Genomic DNA, 19,836 nt, shown 5'->3' on the forward strand with positions numbered 1-19,836 from the left:
ACACTAAACTGTGCGTCAATCGATCATCGATTAAACTTTTGAAGGCAACTTTGCTTTCATTACCAAACAGTGATTTCTGGTAATAACAAAAGACGCCCTCGATTTATGGTACAACGGTTTTTTTCTATTGATTGGTCCTTTGGTTATTCTTTAAGCCAATCAGGTATATTGAATGATAAATATTTCATCGCTTATGATGTCACTTTCATCACGCGTGCGTATTGTGAAAAGATTTTCATCCGACAGAACGACTGTCTCTGAATGCCAGGTGTTGCGTTGACATTCTTGCACAAGTCGCGGGGGATAAACCGCGGGAGATTTTTTACGTGTGCTTGTGGTCAATCAGCTGTTTTGATGTTGTACATGTTGTGTATGTTTGTAACGTTATACCACATCTTGTATGAAAACCACCGGTTAGATAGAGGAATAAGAGTCTTATAACGCGACAAACCGGTTGAGCATAATTTGCAGTAGGATTTTGTATGAACCTTGCAGCAATCAACGGATATAAATCAAAATGCCGATATTTGAAAGAGAAAAGGGAAAGAAGAGGGAGAAAATTACAGACAAGTATATTCTGAAGGAAGTCATTGGAACGTGAGTATCTAATTTACGAAAATTAAGGTCTTCAGCTTGCTAGTAGTAGTAGTAGTAGTAGTTGAGTTACAGTGTAGCATTTAGTCTATGTAAGGGGGAAAAACAGTACCATCGTTTATTCATTCGATTTAAGGTAAACACGTTTTGAAGAAGCAACTGTAGTGTAACATGGCCGATCTCCACTCAGCTCACTCAATAGTTTATCTGGCACAATAAACATGACTTCGACAAGAGGTGGTAATCGATATAAGGGCGAATGAAAGGCCTTTCATTTAGCTTATGCGGTTTTGTGGTCCACCTCAACGGATTACCTTTTCAAAAGTGTCGATCTTTGAACTATTGTTTAAGGTTTATCTTCAGTTCAATTTAGCATACCACCGTTATGTTGCATTGAAGTTTTGTAGGCTACACCAGTAACACGATTAAGCCTCGTTTACAATGAAAGGAAGGTTATATTGACATGATTGTTACAACACTGACTGGTTGTAGTTTTATTGTTTCACGTAAGCCTTTTAGACCTTGACATACAAAATTATGTTTGTCATCAAAGTCATAACAAGTTACTGTTTCTATCCCCAAGAGAACTTTATGAGAGTATTATGTCTGATTATGCTGTAAGAAAGTCCCTATACATGAGATGGCTTCTGTGGTGGCTAAGGCAAATATCTCTCTCCTGTACCTGAAATAACCTTGCACAAAACTTACACAATAAATATGACCTTTCTTGTAAATAACACAACCACTGTTCTTATCAATGCTGTAACTGCAGTAGAAGTGTATTTTGAGCTCTATCAGTTATAGCAATGTTTTCTACTGTAAGACCCACAGATTTATGTGTCTTCATTGAAATACTTAAACCAGTTAACAAAGTATGCAGATAAGTTTACATGTATGGTTTTGTGGATATTATTAATGTTAAATCGATCATTTTTTCCGACTTTTGTTAGTTTCCAGTACCATTTCCCATACTTTTTCTTGGAAATCTCTATTTTTACACTTTTAAGGGGTTGGCAGGATCTGGGCATTTCATTTTCACTGCCACTATTGTATGCAACATTTTATTTTAATATACTGTCTATAGTGTGACTTTTAATTGATATCGTGAAGAACAAGCAAGATTCAGAAATCCTGCAAGCTCTTTAAGTACCAAGCAGCAGTCTGCCTAAAGTTCAAAAGCACGATAGTTTTAGCACCTGCAAGTGTGGAAAATAATGCAAGGAGCAATGTCTGTGAGACACAGTAAAAAGGGAATTTCCCTTTAGGCTATTAGAGGTTGAACTACGTGATAAGCAAGTAGAATTTCCTTGTTGTTTATTTATGGAAAAGAAAATCTAGTTAGGATGTTACTAATAGCATAGTCAGATAGTCACCATATTATGTCAACAGACATGGTGGATAGTAAAAAGAATCAACACAATGTAGCTTCAAAGTGACTTAGGTATGCTTGCTTCGACTAAAAGAACAAAATGTTGACACCTCCACAAAATAAGTTGGAAAATTGTTCTTCCTTTCTTATACGCTACTGCAGGCATTATTCATTCATATTTTCTATGAAAAATGAAAATTCATTCTTTGACACCTATATAATTGCATGAGTATTCATGTAGTGTATGTTCGTTGATATTGTTACACCTCTTCATCAAAATATACTGGGAGCTTGAGTTTCATCCGAATTTGTTCTGAAAAACTGAAGGTGGTATACTGAGAAAAAATGTCATTGGGCCTATATACAGTGCATATCTGTGCACAATATACCATGTGGATAAATTAAGACAATGTAACATAGTTTGTTTAGTTCTATTTCAGTATTCCCATAGCAAGTTGTACTTTTCTTTCTATAATTGTTTCCTATACTGTAAGGTTTCCAGTGTGTCAATTATTACACCTCAATGATACCTTTCCACTCATCATCAAGAGACTGTAAGGCTCCCTAAACAGACAAGCCATGATTTACATTGGTCTGATCTTTAAGCACTAATGTAAACCACAGCTTCCTCAGCTAATATTTGATAACACAGAATCAGTCCATCCTAACAACATGTTACAGTGGTCCTATGGACTACCACAGAAGAACATTACACTTGTCACTGTGTACCCTTTGATTACAACTTGTTTTTACAATTGCTCTGTCCAAAGGTAACAATCTTCCAAAGCTCTAAGACAAACAGCCCAGTGACAAGGGTGTGCTGGGTCTAAGCAGGGAGTTCCATAACAACTGCCTGGTCTAAGTAAACAGAGTGATGGTACACTTTATTATATGTACTATCTAACTTAAAGAATATAACTGTGGGCCAATACCTGTGTTGATTGACATCCACACAGGTACAACTGTACCAGGCACACTTAAGTACTATACCACAGTATATATATGCCAATCTTTTAGAGCGAATCAAAACACGCTGGTTGAGAGTAATCGAGAAAACTGCCTCAGTACTAGATGCAAGCACTGTTCTGACATTATAATGAAAGGCGTAGGAGGCGGGGGGGGGGGGGCTGCAGCCCCCAACCAAATTTTTGTGTGAAAATATGGGCAATATGCTGAGAATTTTTCGGGCACCTACTGAAAGAATAATAATTTGCAATGTGTTTTTCAATGGTTAAATTGTATTATTATTATCATAATTATTGTAACGACTTGCCCAATAATTCTAACCAATATTGAAGGGTAATAACACGGAAAATGATTGTATGTTATTGGCATGTGATGTTATAACCGATGAAAAAATATGAGATGCACATTATGATGATGCTTAAAGGGGATGATGCTTAAATTTATGTGTGTAATTAAGACCCAAGTCTACCCACATCTCAGTGATAAAAAATTTTCAATCACCTTGGTAACCGTCGTCTCTGATGGACCAATTTGTTGAAAGTATACTCCAACCTTTGTGTCATTGCTGTGTACAGATGCACCATAGAAACATTCTTAATAATTTTAAGGAAAACCCCTCACTCGATTCTTATGCAAAATAGGTGTTGAGTCGGGTACAACATGTTTGTTTTGAAAAATGAAACACTTTTCTCAAGGTTTCTTCACATCTGTTGTGACATTAACAACGTACAGTATCAATCTAAACATAACCTTCATTTTCTGTTCATGCCTACTTGCCTTTTCGGAAGACATTTCACTATAGCTTCTCTACATCTTAGTACGTGATGAAATGCACTGTAATATATTTTAATTGAATCATGAGCTCAAAGCCTAGAACGTTTGTAATGATGAGGAATTCTGCCTTGGCCTGGCCTAGGCCTAAAAGTTGTTTACCCGCTATATAGATGTTTTTTGCTACATTGTCAGCAAAATGAAATAACCTTTCCCTGTATAAATCTTTGAGATCAGAATGTGGATATGAAGCAATTATATATTGTGATATCCTAAATATCGATCTCTGTGATTGCGAACGAGAAAGACCCTGATATAATCACAGAGCATGAAAAATTGCACAGAAGGTTATTCACTGTACTGATATGTAGGCCTGTAAAAATATATGTATATTTCTTCAGCACACTTCTGATGCAGTACGCTTCTTTAGCTCAAACTGTACTTTGTCGTGTGTGTACATGAAACAAGCAATATGTGTACAGTTAATTGTACATGCCGTCTGTGAGTTGAGAAGTACGCATGATGCTGTGCAATAATGTACGTGTGTTTGTACGTACACAATTACACATAGTCTCTTACTTGGATCTGCATAGACTCCCCCATTGACTCATCTGAGAAAGTACAGACTTCTTGTTATACAATTGTGTAACTTAATTATCTTCAATTAGTGCTGGTATGGAACAGTGATGCATAACAGTCGAAATTGGTTCGATTAAATGCAAGTAATGTGAACGTGCAATGGTAAATAATGGTCGAGGATTTTATCTGAACTGTAAATGATGAGCATGTAGGCAGCAGGATGGATGTATATTTGCTGTAGCATATAATATAATGTTTCAAATCGTGAATTCCTACCCTGAGGTAAAATCTACCATTTAGGCTATTATGACTGTATGTGAAAGGACGTAGAATATGACAGGTTGAATGTGAGATCATAAGTAATGAAACATTAGTGTCATTGCTTGCTCACTCTTCCACAATATCTAATGTCAAAATATGAGCTGAGACTCCGGAGGGAATGCAGAAACTGAAATCATTAGTCAAAACTCTGCTGGTTTTCCACAAAAATCAACCCCCTTACTATCAATTACCGTGGAGACAGAGGTGTCAAAATTGCTTTCAATTGCATTAGTGTTACTAATTTGACTTGTCTGTCCATTCTTTTCCAATCTTGCTGAGGACTGCAGAAACTATCTTACTTAAGAAATGGTGGGTGTTAGTCAGTCACCATGGTTACCAAATTGTTCTCTGTTTTATGTGTGTGATACAGAACATACCATACTTGTACTGTTTTTTGGGGAATTACAGACAATTAAACGTTTAGAGGTAGGTTTATACTTTGAAATGATGCATGTGCCGGATTTAATTTTTAAATTTCACTCTCTATATCATTGCCCAGAGACTGAGTTAATTTATTCAGGGCAAGCTGACAGTGCTTAAAGCAACCTTTTGTACATATTCTTTATATATATCACAATATTAATTTTTTCAATTTCACCCTCTCTATCATAGCCCAGAGACTGTGTTAATTGTTCAGTGCAAGCACACAGTGCTTAAAGCAACCTTTTTGTACTTACTGTAATTTGAATACTGAATATTCTTTATATCACAAGATTAATTTGTTCACTTTCACCCTCTCTATCATAGGCAAGAGACTGTTTATTTCTTCAGTGCAAGCACACAGTGCTTAAGGCCACCATTGTGAATAATTTGAATATAGTGATTATATGCATGATGTAATTCACAATATGATTTTATAGGTAAATGAATGTTTGTTTTTATATTAGTTTAGGTAATGATAATACAAAAACAAACCTAGTGAAATGATTCAAAAAGTGTTTCACTGACTGTCCGCAACAAGCATGAAGTTGAACAGAAGATGATGTAAACTACTTCCATACTACGTCACACGGTAGTCTACTGATCTTTGAAGTTATCTCTCTCAGCCATGACGTTTGTTGCTATGCAGTACCCTACTCGAAATGCTGTCAGCTAAGTTCAGTCATCAATTCAATACTGTACTACCTGATTCCATAAGGCCCTCAGTTCTCATTGCAATTTATTAGAATGTCATCTGTATGATTGTAATTTAGGATAGTAGTAAAAAGAGACGATCGTCAGAAAAGGAAACCGAAGAAAAAAAGAACTGCTATAGAGACATCTGGAATTTGATAATTTACAATTTCTTAATATAAACCACAGATGAAAAAAAGGAAAGAAAAGAAAGTAAGAAATATGATATTTCAGGAATAGATTTGATTCAATTGGTTGTATATACCCGTAGGATGATGATAAAATTTGGATGCAGGTTCTAAATAACTTTTGCACTTGAAATGAGTTTAAATATATATCCTAGTAGCATCATCGTACTATATATATATATAGCAATTCATTGAATTTCATTCTCAAATCATTTGTTTGTCTTCTCTGTGACTGTGAATTTACAACTGTTCATGGATGCAACCATGTTCTGACTGCACATGGGATAATTGCCTAGTATTGCGCAGTCAACCCAAGTTTATACTTTATTCCTCTCTTACCTGCCTATCGACATATATATATTCGCACTCCAATCAACCTAGCCAGCTAGCCTATTACAATCGAGAACATTCTTAGTCTGAGTTGTAAGGCCGAGCCGGGGGGGGGGCTCACTGCCATCTTCCTTCGTAGTCTCACTGTCTGTACATTCCAAAGTCCGCAATGTTCAGTGTCTAGTAAGATTTTCATTTGCTCGAATTCGCTTATAAAGTGCATTCCTGTGTGAGAGTTTTCCTAAATTATTTTAAATATCACGACAGTGTATAACTGTGCATGTGCGTTTGCAATGAACGTCTTACGAGAAACATTATTGGTTTGATTTCAACGTTCTCCCCTACACTTATTGTTTGAGATCTGTTGTACATTTAGCACATGTATGCTTTATATGAATGTTGACATTTGATAGAGCACACAGAGAGCAAAGAGAGAGTTGAGGTACATACCTTAGTAGGCCTCATACATCGAATTGGAATTGCTTTAAGTCTTGGACAGCAAGTGCTGTTCAAAGGTTTCACTCTAAGCAGTACAACTGCCTCCAAAGACCTGTAGAGAAGATTCACAGAATACTGGCAATGTATCTTGAAATGGTTGGGATTAAAGTTTAGCTCTGTTAAATTGCAACCACACATTGACTTAAATTTTACTTCAGAAAGTTAAGTGCAATACGGGTACCGTTACATTCACTGGTTAGGTTTTGTAGCAATGTTAAGGATGAATTTATGCTTAGTTTCCCTAGCTATATCATACATTTAACCTCTTTTAATTTAGCCCAGATGGACATCAGGTTTAATTTTGGCTACTATTTGATTGATGGATGCACAATTTGTGGGTTGAGATGCACTAATCCCTAGCTGTGAGGACTATGTGCAAGGAAGAAGGAAACGTTTACATGAATGAAGTGAAAGTGAAAACCAGTGAAAGATCCTGTTTCAGGATTTTAGTATGAAATAGCTTCAACAAACTTTATCAAACACAATGGTGTTGGAAGGTTTTAAAATGGTTGAACGAGGGAGGGAGGGAGGGGGTAGGCGGACACCTGGCAGGTTTTTGGATCTTCCTAAGTTAAGACTTTTTAATTTTGTAGAGGCTGACATTTTGGAAAGTTGCATTCTCTTCCGTTTCCTATGTTCGCCTCTGATAGAATAGTCAACGAGCTGCTTGAATGGCCAAGTATATGTTACACCTAAAGACTGTCACTTAAAGGTATTCTGTATAGTCCCAAAATTATAGCACGCTATTTATTTGCTAGAAGTTTTCAAAAGTACCTTCCTGAAGGTCTTTACTCATCAAATTATTCTCAGACATTTTTAAGGAACACACAAGACGACCGAATGACCCAGTAAGGAAAGTTTCCTTGAAGGTTGTAATAAAAACAGTTTAAGAATTTGGGGCCAATACGGCAACCCTTTTAATACACATGGCAATAAGGTACTGTACTTCAAACTGTTAGCAGGTTGTCTGTCTGAACTGACAGTGAACGAACCGATATTGATAGAGATCTTGACGCTATGACGATACCTGACCCACATCTCTGGTAAAACTTAACGGTCCAAAGCGTAATTAGGTCATAAAGCCTCATCAGCAAGGCAATGTATTCCTATGAGATGAAAATTGATTAGAAGCCATTTGCTTTGACAGGTAATCGAGCTCTGAATTTAAATGCTACCAGTATTTTCCGGAATATGTTCTCCGTTACAGTGCAGTGCTTACTCATCCTGGAAGATATTTATGATCATCACCGGTCGGTGAAAGGATGAGAGAAGTGCTGTGTGATAAAGTATTTAGACAAAAATAGGACACCTTTAAATTCTGTGGTTGGGCGCAACCACAATGTGCATTCAGTAGCCTGCTTTTAATATCTGTAATGAGTACATTTTAAGTTTAGTGGACAGTACATTTTGCATGGTTTCATTATGTACAGAGATAACAGATCTACTGTACAAAGGCTCTGGTTGTGCTATTTTAAAGGCAGCTGGTGGATGTACCTGGACTTCTTTTCACCTAGTAGGGAAAAAAAACTGTTTTAAAACACATTGCTTTATATATGTATCAGAAGGCTGCTCTATCAACTGATCAAATTTTGTTTAGAGATTCCTTAATTGTTGTTTTGTGGGTTAATATTGAATGAAGTTGGGTCTACGATCCCTGGTAATTACACAATATTATTACATGATATCTCAAGATGTGAAAGTTGCTTGAACTTCAAACTTGGTATTTAGGTAGCAAGTGAGTGATTAGATGTTCTCTATCCTTTTTCATGGAGGTCAAAGGTCATTTGGGGTCAATGTCTGAAAACCATGTTAACACGATATCTCAAGAAGTGAAAGTTCCTTGAACTTCATACTTTGTATGAAAATAGCTCTCAGTGATTATATGTTATATGTTATGGAGGTGAAAGGTCATTTAGGGTCACCAGAGGTCAAAGGCTGAAAACCTTAATTGTAAACACATCTCAAGAAGTAAAAGTTGCTTGAACTTGAAACTTGGTATGTAGGTAGCCCATGGTAAGTAGATGATCCCTATTGTTTTTCATTGAGTGAAAGTTGCTTGAACTTCAAACTTGGTAGGTAGCTCTTAGTGATTAGATGTCTCTATACTTTTTCATGGAGGTCAAAGGTCATTTAAGGTCACCAGAGGTCAAAGGCTGAAAACCTGTAAACACAATATCTCAAGAAGTAGAAGCTGCTTGAACTGTAAACTTGGTATGGTGGTAGCCTGTGGTGAGCAGATGATTCATATTGTTTTTCATGGAGGTGGAAGGTCGTTGGAGGTGAACAGATGTCAAAGTCTGAGAACTTTGAAAATGCGCTATCTTCAGAAGTTAATGCTTGAACTTCAAACTTGGTATGTACATAGCCCTTGCTAAGTACATGTCTACAATTTCCCTTGAGGTCAAAGGTAATTTCAGGTCAATTACAGGTTACAGTCAGAATAAATCTGATTATGCAGAAGTGAAGTTTGTTTGACCTTCGACCCGCTTTGCATTGGTACGAATTAATCAATTCTGCAAGACTTGCCATTTCTGCTCAGCAATTGAGATCGTTGAGAAATTTTGTATCTAAAGTTTCTTCTCATATTGGCAAGGAATCACTAAGTAATTTGACTTTCTGGTTCTTTTCAAGTAATTGTTTTAGACTATATAAATACCTTAAATTTTGTTTCTCTTCATTTCCAGAGGAGCTTTCTCAGAGGTAGTGATGGCAGTGGAGAAAACTACAAACACAGGCAGAGCAGTGAAATGTATCGACAAACGGCAGTTGAAAGGAAAGGAGGACACACTAAGGAATGAGGTTCTAGTCTTGAAACAGTAAGTTTAGAAGTTTGAGATATACTTGTATTTGTACCATATCCCAATGAATTATTGTGATCGGGACTATCGCATCACAAAAGGTGCTGTGCAAAATGGGTAAATTGCTATGTACAAGTGCAAAGATGCATAGCATATATTTTGTACACAGAACCATGTAGTATTTTGTAATAGGCAATATTCATAGCCTTCAATATATACAGTGCTTAGATGCAAAGGTTTTACATTAAATTATTCCCTATTTTCTAGCACATAGTTACCCATATTCTCATCATAACTCCCCTTTGGAGTCCTACTTGATACTTTGTAGAATTTGGATTTTGGATTATTTTGCACTTGCGCCGCCAAATAGTTAGACCTTTGTGCTCGCACTACACATCTGGTTAACTGATAACATACAGAAAGTGTAGTGTCTCTCAAGTACATTGCCATGAAGATGGTAGTAATCTCTGATATTCTCTTATAATGTTAGAATTCAGTATATTTTTACTGCAATTCATTGTACACATTGAGTACATATTGAGTACATATTGAGTACACATTGAGTACACATTGAGATCACATTCATTAGTACACATTGAGTACACATTCATTAGTACACATTGAGATCACTTCCTCACTTCTCCTCACAACTTTAAGACTTCTTGAATACGGTACGTCAGGTAACGAAACATTGTCATTTCTATTCATCCAGCTTCACTTGTGAGATAAACATAGTGCATAGATTAAAACAGAAATGTACATTAGTTATGCATAATGTTATTGCTTCAGTTTTGGAAAGAAAAAAACAAACAGAATGGACTTCACATGGCCAATAAATCTGTAAAACCACATGCTCAGTAGTCAGTAAGTACTACAGATTTTTCACAAGCTTACTGTGTGCAGCTCTGAAAAGCAACAAATTGTCTGCATTCTGATCTTTCGCTTGAGTGGCTTGTTTATTCAAGGAAGACCAACAGATAAACTTCTTATCACCTCAGCTAACACCTCTGCTTGAAAACATGGTGTGTAATTTGTTTGAGATAATTAGGTCTGGGGCTCTGTAATGTTGTCTATATACATCCCAAGATGCCTTGATTGTGTAAACTAACTACTTGTGCATTTGATATGGATGTAGGATGATGGATTTAGATTGTAAATTTTAAGCTCATGAAACGCATGCATCCAATTATCCACATTTATATCACACCATCTGCTTGACAAAATCCATAGAAAATGTTCTTATCTGTGAATGAAATGCACGTTTTTTTTTTTCCTTAGAAAACCTTAAATGTCATACATATTGGCTCTAGTTTATAACATGATAAAAAAAAATATGCTAAAAGTTCCGCAAAGTACTCATTGAGACGTTTTCAGCTTCTAAATTATTTTGAGAGAGTGGGGATGGAGTTTTTAAGTAGACAGTGAAATTTCTCTGCGCAGATAACTACTTAAAATTATAGATCAAATGTGTGTTGAAAATTGAGCATAGGTGCGACTATTATCTGACTTTCTAGCATATTTGGAAGTAAAAATGATGACCTTTAGTGACCTTTAGAGTCCTTTTGAGAAAGGTTGTCAAGCAATCTTGGATTAGATATTAAGTACTCTCTCTGAAGTACAATTCTCACTCCTTGGACTGCTAGAACAATTGTCTTAATTTACTTGTGATCTTTCTACGTACATGTCTTGCAACATGTGTTTAAATAAATAGCCTGAAATATCTAGGTCTCTGAGTTACTTCCCAGGAATGAAAATTGTTTGCTCATTTTGAGGTCGTTTACCTTTGGCGCAGTTTGGGAAATGAGGGCAAGATTCTTCTTGCTCAATGCTTCATCCTCTCCCAGCAGTCAGTTTAATAGGTACCTGGATGCCTATGAGTTAGTCGGATTGGAATGTTGAACATGCGGACATTGGTCTTAAAATAAAGTTCAAATCCTTCCGAAGGCGTCTAAATTTTGCTTGTAGCGGTTTAAACGGCAGAGACTGTCATCTGTTTGTTATCGTCAAGACTGTTCTTCACTAGTATTGAAGGTGTAAAGTGATATCTGCAGTTATCAATGCTTTGACGAGAAGCCGTAGAGTAATTAGAATGATATTTTTGTTGAACATTTGGGACAGCCGGCTAGACGGCGTGCACTGTGTAGACGACATACAGGTGACAGTATATTATGTGCACTGTACTGCAAATTGCATTTTTTTGTGTACAGTCAGTTAGTCCTGTGGAATTGAAAACCATCAATTTGTACAAAAACAGATGATTTTCACCTTTCCATATAATATTTTTATCTTTTATTCTTTTTAAAAAAAGAAGTAACTACATGTAGCTAATTGTCTTATTAGTAACTGTATAATTCTGTAGACCAAAACCTTTCGCATCATTCACTGCTCTCTTTCTGTACCTGTTCCCTAGCAAGTCATGCACCTTCCTATCTGTATCTAAACCTGCCAAAACTGGTCGCATAATTCACAGCCACTTACTGCACCTGTTCCCTAGCAAATCATGCACCTTTCTATCTGTATCTAACCTGCCAAAACTGGTCGCATAATTCACAGCCACTTACTGTACCTGTTCTCTAGCAAGTCATGCACCTTCCTATCTGTATCTAAACCTGCCAAAACTGGTCGCAAAATTCACAGCCACTTACTGCACCTGTTCCCTAGCAAGTCATGCACCTTTCTATCTGTATCTAACCTGCTAAAACTGGTCGCATAATTCACAGCCACTTACTGTACCTGTTCTCTAGTCTTACACCTTCCTATCTGTATCTAACCTGCCAAAACTGGTCGCATAATTTACTCCTCTCTTACTGCACCTGTTCCCTAGCAAGTCATGCAACTTCCTACAGTATCTGTATCTAACCTGCCAAAACTGATCGCATAATTCACAGCCACTTACTGTACCTGTTCTCTAGCAAGTCATGCACCTTACTATCTGTATCTAACCTGCCAAAAGTGGTCGCATAATTCACAGCCACTTACTGCACCTGTTCCCTAGCAAGTCATGCACCTTTCTATCTGTATCTAACCTGCCAAAACTGGTCGCATAATTCACAGCCACTTACTGTACCTGTTCTCTAGTCTTACACCTTCCTATCTGTATCTAACCTGCCAAAACTGGTCGCATAATTTACTCCTCTCTTACTGCACCTGTTCCCTAGCAAGTCATGCAACTTCCTATCTGTATCTAACCTGCCAAAACTGATCGCATAATTCACAGCCACTTACTGTACCTGTTCCCTAGCAAGTCATGCAACTTCCTATCTGTATCTAACCTGCCAAAACTGGTCGCATAATTTACTCCTCTCTTACTGCACCTGTTCCCTAGCAAGTCATGCAACTTCCTATCTGTATCTAACCTGCCAAAACTGGTCGCATAATTTACTCCTCTCTTACTGCACCTGTTCCCTAGCAAGTCATGCACCTTCCTATCTGTATCTAACCTGCCAAAAGTGGTCGCATAATTCACAGCCACTTACTGCACCTGTTCCCTAGCAAGTCATGCACCTTTCTATCTGTATCTAACCTGCCAAAACTGGTCGCATAATTCACAGCCACTTACTGTACCTGTTCTCTAGTCTTACACCTTCCTATCTGTATCTAACCTGCCAAAACTGGTCGCATAATTTACTCCTCTCTTACTGCACCTGTTCCCTAGCAAGTCATGCAACTTCCTATCTGTATCTAACCTGCCAAAACTGATCGCATAATTCACAGCCACTTACTGTACCTGTTCTCTAGCAAGTCATGCACCTTACTATCTGTATCTAACCTGCCAAAAGTGGTCGCATAATTCACAGCCATTTACTGTACCTGTTCTATACCAAGTCTTACACCTTACTATCTGTATTTAATCTACAGTACCAATCACTGGTCGCATTTAAACACTTCCTCTTCCTTTCAATTTGCAAATAAATTTTATTTACAAATAAATTTACCTTTATTCCCAATGTAACTTTCATAATTTGTGCTGTTATCAGTGAGTCCTGAATTAGGTTTGACTGCAGTCAATTTTAAGAACCTTCAAGCACTTCCTGGCAAGTGAATTGTAAGTTAGGTTTGATATGAAGAAACTAGAAAGTAAGAAATAATAAACATTGTGTCTGGCAGATATGATTTAACATCCATAGCTTATTTTTAACAATATGTTTTTGAATGGATCATGGAAATGTGTTCATACAAGGCTCATTATGTGCTTCATGAAGCTTATTTAACATATATACTGTTTCAAATTGGAACATCAAAATGTGTTAATACAAGGCTCGTTACGTGCTGTCAAATACAGTATTGTACAAGTCAAGATCTGAGGAAAATTATGTATTTTGTAATTTTATGCATAAAGTAGAAAGCTGCATGTATACAACAACTCTCAAATCTCATAAGCAGCCCTACATCATGAACAGTATAGGTTATTTTAATTATTTAGTACTGCACATGTTCTTAACAAACAACTTCCCCCCCCCCAATCCCTCCTCATTCGATCAACCCTCCCATCTCAGGAAAATGCATGGACTGAAAGTAATTAACAGATGGATTTGCTCATTAAGAGTGCTGTAGTACGATCTACATGGCCTCAGGACTACATGAAAGTGATTGGATCACCAAGCAAACCTGTTCTCTCTCCATCTTCCCCTTCAATTTTGGGTACACAGCTGTACATGCCTGAATGCATGATTCAAATTCTGAGCTCTCACATGTCTTAAACAGCTTGTTATAAAAGTTCTATAAGGCAGTTAGTAGACTTAGGCACATCTGCAAGCCTGGAATATTTTTCATTCTTATGGGGTAAATTTAAATCATTCAATAGCATTTAGGATGTATTAATAGGCAAATTACACTTTCTGAATATTATATACATATTACAACTGAGGCACTAGTTCTGATGATTTGCATTTTTATCCTGGAACCCTCTGTAAGGCTAAAATTGATGAAGCAGTCCGGTTCCCAAGTGCTAAATTCATTCACAGACACTGAAATACACAAACATTTCTTGATTAGCTACAAGCAACAGATCTACACTTTTCTACAACTCTATAATCTTAGGAGGGTACGTAGAATTCATTATCGTTGAGAGTCAGTTTGGTCCCGAGGATAATGAGTTCACCTGGCCCACTTATCTTTTCATGACAACTGGGGCTTGTACCCGTGTCCCCCTCTCCTCTGGCCACCCCCTAGATTTCATAGTTAAGGCAATATGCTTGGTTCTCATGCATACATGTCTCTCTGATATACCTGGTAGATTTCAGTCCATTTTACGTGATTGAAGTATATATTCAAATGTATTGAAGACTCGCCCCAAACCGCGTGCTGCGCTCTGTTAAAGTTAACTTTCTGTTGCTTGCAAGTGAAGTTTTCTTCTTGTCGCTACAAAATGCAGACAGTAGTGAAACGTGATACCTTGTTATCTTTAGCTGGACCTGAGATGTCCATCGCTGATTTGTTTGCACACTGTGCTGTAGGTATTGACCGCAGCTGTATGTACTGACTGTACCCTAGTGTCTAATTACCGAAGGTAGCAAGCTGTGTGCGTATTTTCCGGGATCGATGGTGGTGTCTAACTCTTCTGTTACACCTCATTTGAAACTAGGTCAGATTAACGGCACTAGACATTTCTTTCTGCGCGAGTCTTCCCACCCTTTAAGGTACTGTAGAACTTGCTATATTACTTTAGCCCAAAGTGTGACAAAATTAAAGCTTTCATCTCCTTATGGCCATCTTTGATCTTTCACTTTATCTGTTCTTTGTACACACCCTCCCCCTCTCCCCCTCCCCCCCTCCCCCACTAATTACAAACCAATGTTAGCACCATCTTTCACTATATCTGTTCTGCCAATCGTACATGTATAAATCCAATTGAAAAATTTCACTCCTGTTCCACCAGATAGTATTTCTATCTGGGTTTTTGTCGTGATCCCGACACGAAAATGGGACCTACCTGGTGTTAAAAGTTTCGCCTGAAATCCAATTAACGAGATATATATACACTTGAGGTGGCATTTGGAATCTTAATCGAATACTGCTCACTGTATACCTGCAGCTTTTGTGCCCCATAGGTAGAGATTCAATGGTATTGATTTCTCAACACTGACCATAGTGTTGGACCTTTTGTCAGGCTCAACTAATCTTTTTATTAGAGGTGTGAATTGGGTTTAAGTAATGTACTATTGATTACCGGTCCCAACCTGCCTCTGAAGTGTGTAAAAAGCTCGATATTCATCATGATTCTCTGGCATAAAGTGTCACAGCGGCGTGTCGGCATTGTTGCTTCATGCGGATGAGTATGGTACTGCGAGGCAATCAGCCAACAGGATCTTGTGAGGAGATAAAGCACTCTTTAGAAAGGTTGTAGAAAGTCATGGTTTCTGTTCATGGAAGACACACAAGTCCAACCCAGATTTTTCTCAAGGGGAGCAACCCTGTGATGGTTGATGGTAGGAATTACCAAGAAATATATAAACATTAATAGGCACCTCGTCTGCACAAATACACATCCAATGGTTCAGTGGAACATGACACACTTTCACTTAATTTACCTCTATTGCAATGATCTTTCAATTCCATAGTTTTGAAATACGCTATAAGGGCCTATGGTTTAACAAATAACAGTAATGCAGCATGTGTAAATGAATAAATATTTCTGCACATTATGAAAAGGATACAATGAATAAATTAGCTACTCTAATTCACTACATGCCCAGATTTCCACACAAACAAGTTTCACTAGGCCTATAGGGCCTATACGTGCAGTGAAAATTCTCCACGAGTGGCATCATTGGTCACTGAAAATGCACATGGGTTGCTAGCTCTAGTTTGTAATGGTTATTCAACTGGCCAAATTATTGGCGCTTATTCTGTAGGTGGATATGAAGTATATGAAGTATGAACATGAGCCCTGAGGTATGAATACTTGTGATTAGAACTCGAAAAAATGTAAAAAAGAAGTATTTTAAATATATCACTGGATTTCATTTGGGGTGGGGCAAGACTGTAGCACATGGCAAATTTGGGGGGCATTGCCCCCCTGGCCCCCCTCTGGCTACGCCACTGGTCCAACCATTAAGGTCCATTATAATTGGTATTTTTGATGTAAAGATAACTCAGCCTGTCGTGTCACTTCTTCCCAAATAGTTTAAAAAGGATTTTTCTGGTGACATTAACAATGTGAATTTGTATTGAAGAGAAAAAATATTCCTTCACTTCTTTGTTGATTTGAATGTAACTAAATTTTTAATAAGTTAAACCTTAACTACTCCAGGAAGGTGGATCAGAGTGGGGGGTCTGCGATGTCATCTGGGCAATGCTCTTCAAATGCGGTACTTTATCCTTGAAACCTGATACATATGGAATGTGTGCTATCAAAGTTCCATGTACTTTAAATTTCATTAAAATGTATCTTTGTCGTAGAAATATATTATTTTCCTCTGTGGGATAAGTGCTTGGCCAATTATGGAAGGAAACAAAGGCAATTTCAGCTAATTTGCTCTGTTGACTTCATCTGATCGGCTGTTGAATGATGTGTAAATAGATATATATTTATGCTTCTTCCTCTCCTTCATCTGTTGTGTTAATTTTACTCTTTATAAGAAGTAGTTAAACTTTGAAAATATTACTTTCTTTGTTCTTCCTGTTTGCTCTGTCTGTAGTAAACAACTTCCCAACTTCCTGCCCTTTTCTTAGAAACGATGTACCAGTATTAGTATGCAAATTAGTATTGGGTGGTTAACCCTGATTGGTTCTAAGTGTTGCTACCTGGACCAAGGGTGTAGTTGGGCCAATGAGAGTAGTTAAGTTGGTCACATGTTTATATGCTGTGTTTTAGGAGCTGACTTCCAGAATTTTTAAAAAGAGATGCAGTTTTCTTGTGAAAAAAAAAGAAAAAAAGTGTCTATTCTACAAAACTTAAATATTATCCCCCGTAGGACCTCTTGCGAGGTTGAACAGGGGTAAATTCCTTTATTGTTATTGTGAGCCAGTCATAGCTAGAGGCCGAGTTGGTGGGGGCTGGGGGGTCTTGAGGTTAGGGATTGTCCACAGTGTAGATATATATAGAGTTGTTGTTAACTAAGCTGTCAACCTTGCCAGATGAAAACGTATCTTAACTTTTCTGGAGGAATTATTTGTGGAGGAATTATTTGTAATTATATATACATCTTGTTTACTGTGCCTATTCACACTAATGGAATTGATGGAGCGGAGAGCTGTCATTTATTTGCTGTTTTGATTATATTGTACCTGGACTTTCTACTCTCCTTGGGAAGGACACCCTTCGAACTTATTTGTTATTTGATTATATTGTACCTGGACTTTCTAGTCTCTTTGGGAAGGACACCATTCGAACTTATTTGTTATTTACCAGAGTTCATCATCACTATCTCTTTTTGTACTTGCTGTTATCTGCCGGACATTCATTGACCCTTTTCATCATTATGGTGCATACCAGTCATCGGGTGACTACGGTTTAATTTAATACCTTTGGGACACTAAAACCATTCTATAGGACTTATTCGCATGGTCAAGAAGTTCCTAGCCAGCAACAACAGAGCAAACAGCCGACAGAAATACAGTGCTACTGGGAAATACAGACCCGCCTGCCAGATAAGCTTATCTATTATTTTATTAATGTGCACAATATATACTGTATACTAGTCTTGTGGCCACTTGACACCCCCTAGTTAATTGTAACCTTTATCCACAATTAAGTGTAATTGATACATGTGTTTAGTGTAAAATTGTATTAACAGTGCATTCATTTGAAGTGTACTTTGCCAAGTTTCTCACGTTTCAAATGTTTAGGCCGAGTTAATACTGAATAATACTAAATAGTTACATACTGAATCTAACAGCAAGTCTTATTCTTTATTTAGCCTGTTGTATTCAAAATATAGTGGTTAGCTGTCCTCACACTTCGTAACCACTAGGGGGATTCCCGACAAGCCTGCTGGTCAGCTAGCTGCTGACAAGAACCCCATTTCTCGCATCTCTTACAGATGCATTTACAAAATATCACAAAAATTGTGTGCTTGTTATATAAAATGCTATGAGGATGTGGGTTTTGCCAAACGATTGCATGCACTTCACCAAGGGACGAAACCAGCCATCTGTTTGTTTCCTTGAACTTCCTCATATTGCATGACTTAATTACTATGTGTCTACTTACATTTACTAATTTTGTTGTTGAACAAGCTGCTTCCAAGTTCTTTTTCTTCCTTTTACACAGTCAACAATTCCGTTCATAACGACCATGCATACTAGACAATCTAGCCAACTGCATACTGTTTTCTTGATAAAGATGCCTATAATAAAAGAAGTCTCAAATATATGGATCTATTATGATTTGGAACTCATTTCATGCCTCAGAATTATCAGTTAAGTCCGTCAGTTGCGTGGTCTCTGAGGAAAGGCTTAGTACGACAGTGTATTAGTAAAGTTGTAGACCTATGGGTGGGAGGTAGGGTTGTGGTACAAGTTTCTGGTAGGGTAGGGTTTTCTTTTTTGATACTTTTTTTGTTAATTCTGTGTACTTCTTTGTCTGCTTTCTCTGGAGGGTGCATGTTCTTGCTTGTCAACCCAATAGGGTTTTTAAGAGTACTTCCTCTGGCAACATTTGATATTTTGAAGATTAACTTATCTGTCATTATGTTTATATTGTTGTGATAAAACAAATAAATGAAATGAAAATTTTCAGCAATATTGCTGAAGCAATCAACTTTGGCAGCTAACAGACAGTTCCTTTAAGGAAAGACGCTATTATATTTGGGAATTTAAATATCATAGGTTTAATGTTCCTTAATTCACATACAAGACTGGCTGTGTGCCTCGATCCTATAGCTAATCTTCTGCTGTGTGCTTGCAACAGTTTCAATGTACATATGAACCCTTTCACTCATAATAATTCAGTGCTCATACATCAGCATATGCACTGGCCGGTATAGTATGGGATCATCTGTGACAGTCCATCAGACCGGTGTTCTAAATTAAATCATAATTTTACAGAAGCTCCGTCCTACCGTACCGTGTATCCATAGGCCGCAACGTCGGCTTGACCCAGATTCCTAGCGTATCTCATGGTCAAGTTTGTTTGTAGGATTACGTAAAATGCCAACTATTCCAATTACACTCAGAGGGAGCTAACAGGCCCATGATAATTGAATCATGCAACTAATGCTTTCGTTTATCAGTCCACAGAGCCGGCACTTTCACTTGGCAATTGATCTGGTCACGTCAGTATATACAGTATTAATGCACACCTATTGTGGCATTCGTTTTAGACCGTGCATCCATCGTAGAGAGGTTCAAAACCAATGTTTTGATC

General features: G+C 37.5%; 1 protein-coding gene across 1 annotated transcript in view; it reads left to right on the forward strand.

The window, feature by feature from the left end:
* Window positions 1-241: 241 nt before the first annotated feature.
* The window catches only part of LOC139960829 (calcium/calmodulin-dependent protein kinase type 1-like), a 127,039-nt gene continuing 107,444 nt past the window's right edge, over window positions 242-19,836 (forward strand). The window contains exons 1-2 of the mRNA XM_071959414.1: window positions 242-597; window positions 9,414-9,545. Coding sequence (XP_071815515.1) covers window positions 518-597; window positions 9,414-9,545 — 212 coding nt within the window. The 5' untranslated portion in view covers window positions 242-517. The remainder of the gene's footprint in view (window positions 598-9,413; window positions 9,546-19,836) is intronic.

The sequence above is a fragment of the Apostichopus japonicus genome, chromosome 20, assembly GCF_037975245.1.
Source record: "Apostichopus japonicus isolate 1M-3 chromosome 20, ASM3797524v1, whole genome shotgun sequence".
Classification (NCBI taxonomy): domain Eukaryota; kingdom Metazoa; phylum Echinodermata; class Holothuroidea; order Aspidochirotida; family Stichopodidae; genus Apostichopus; species Apostichopus japonicus.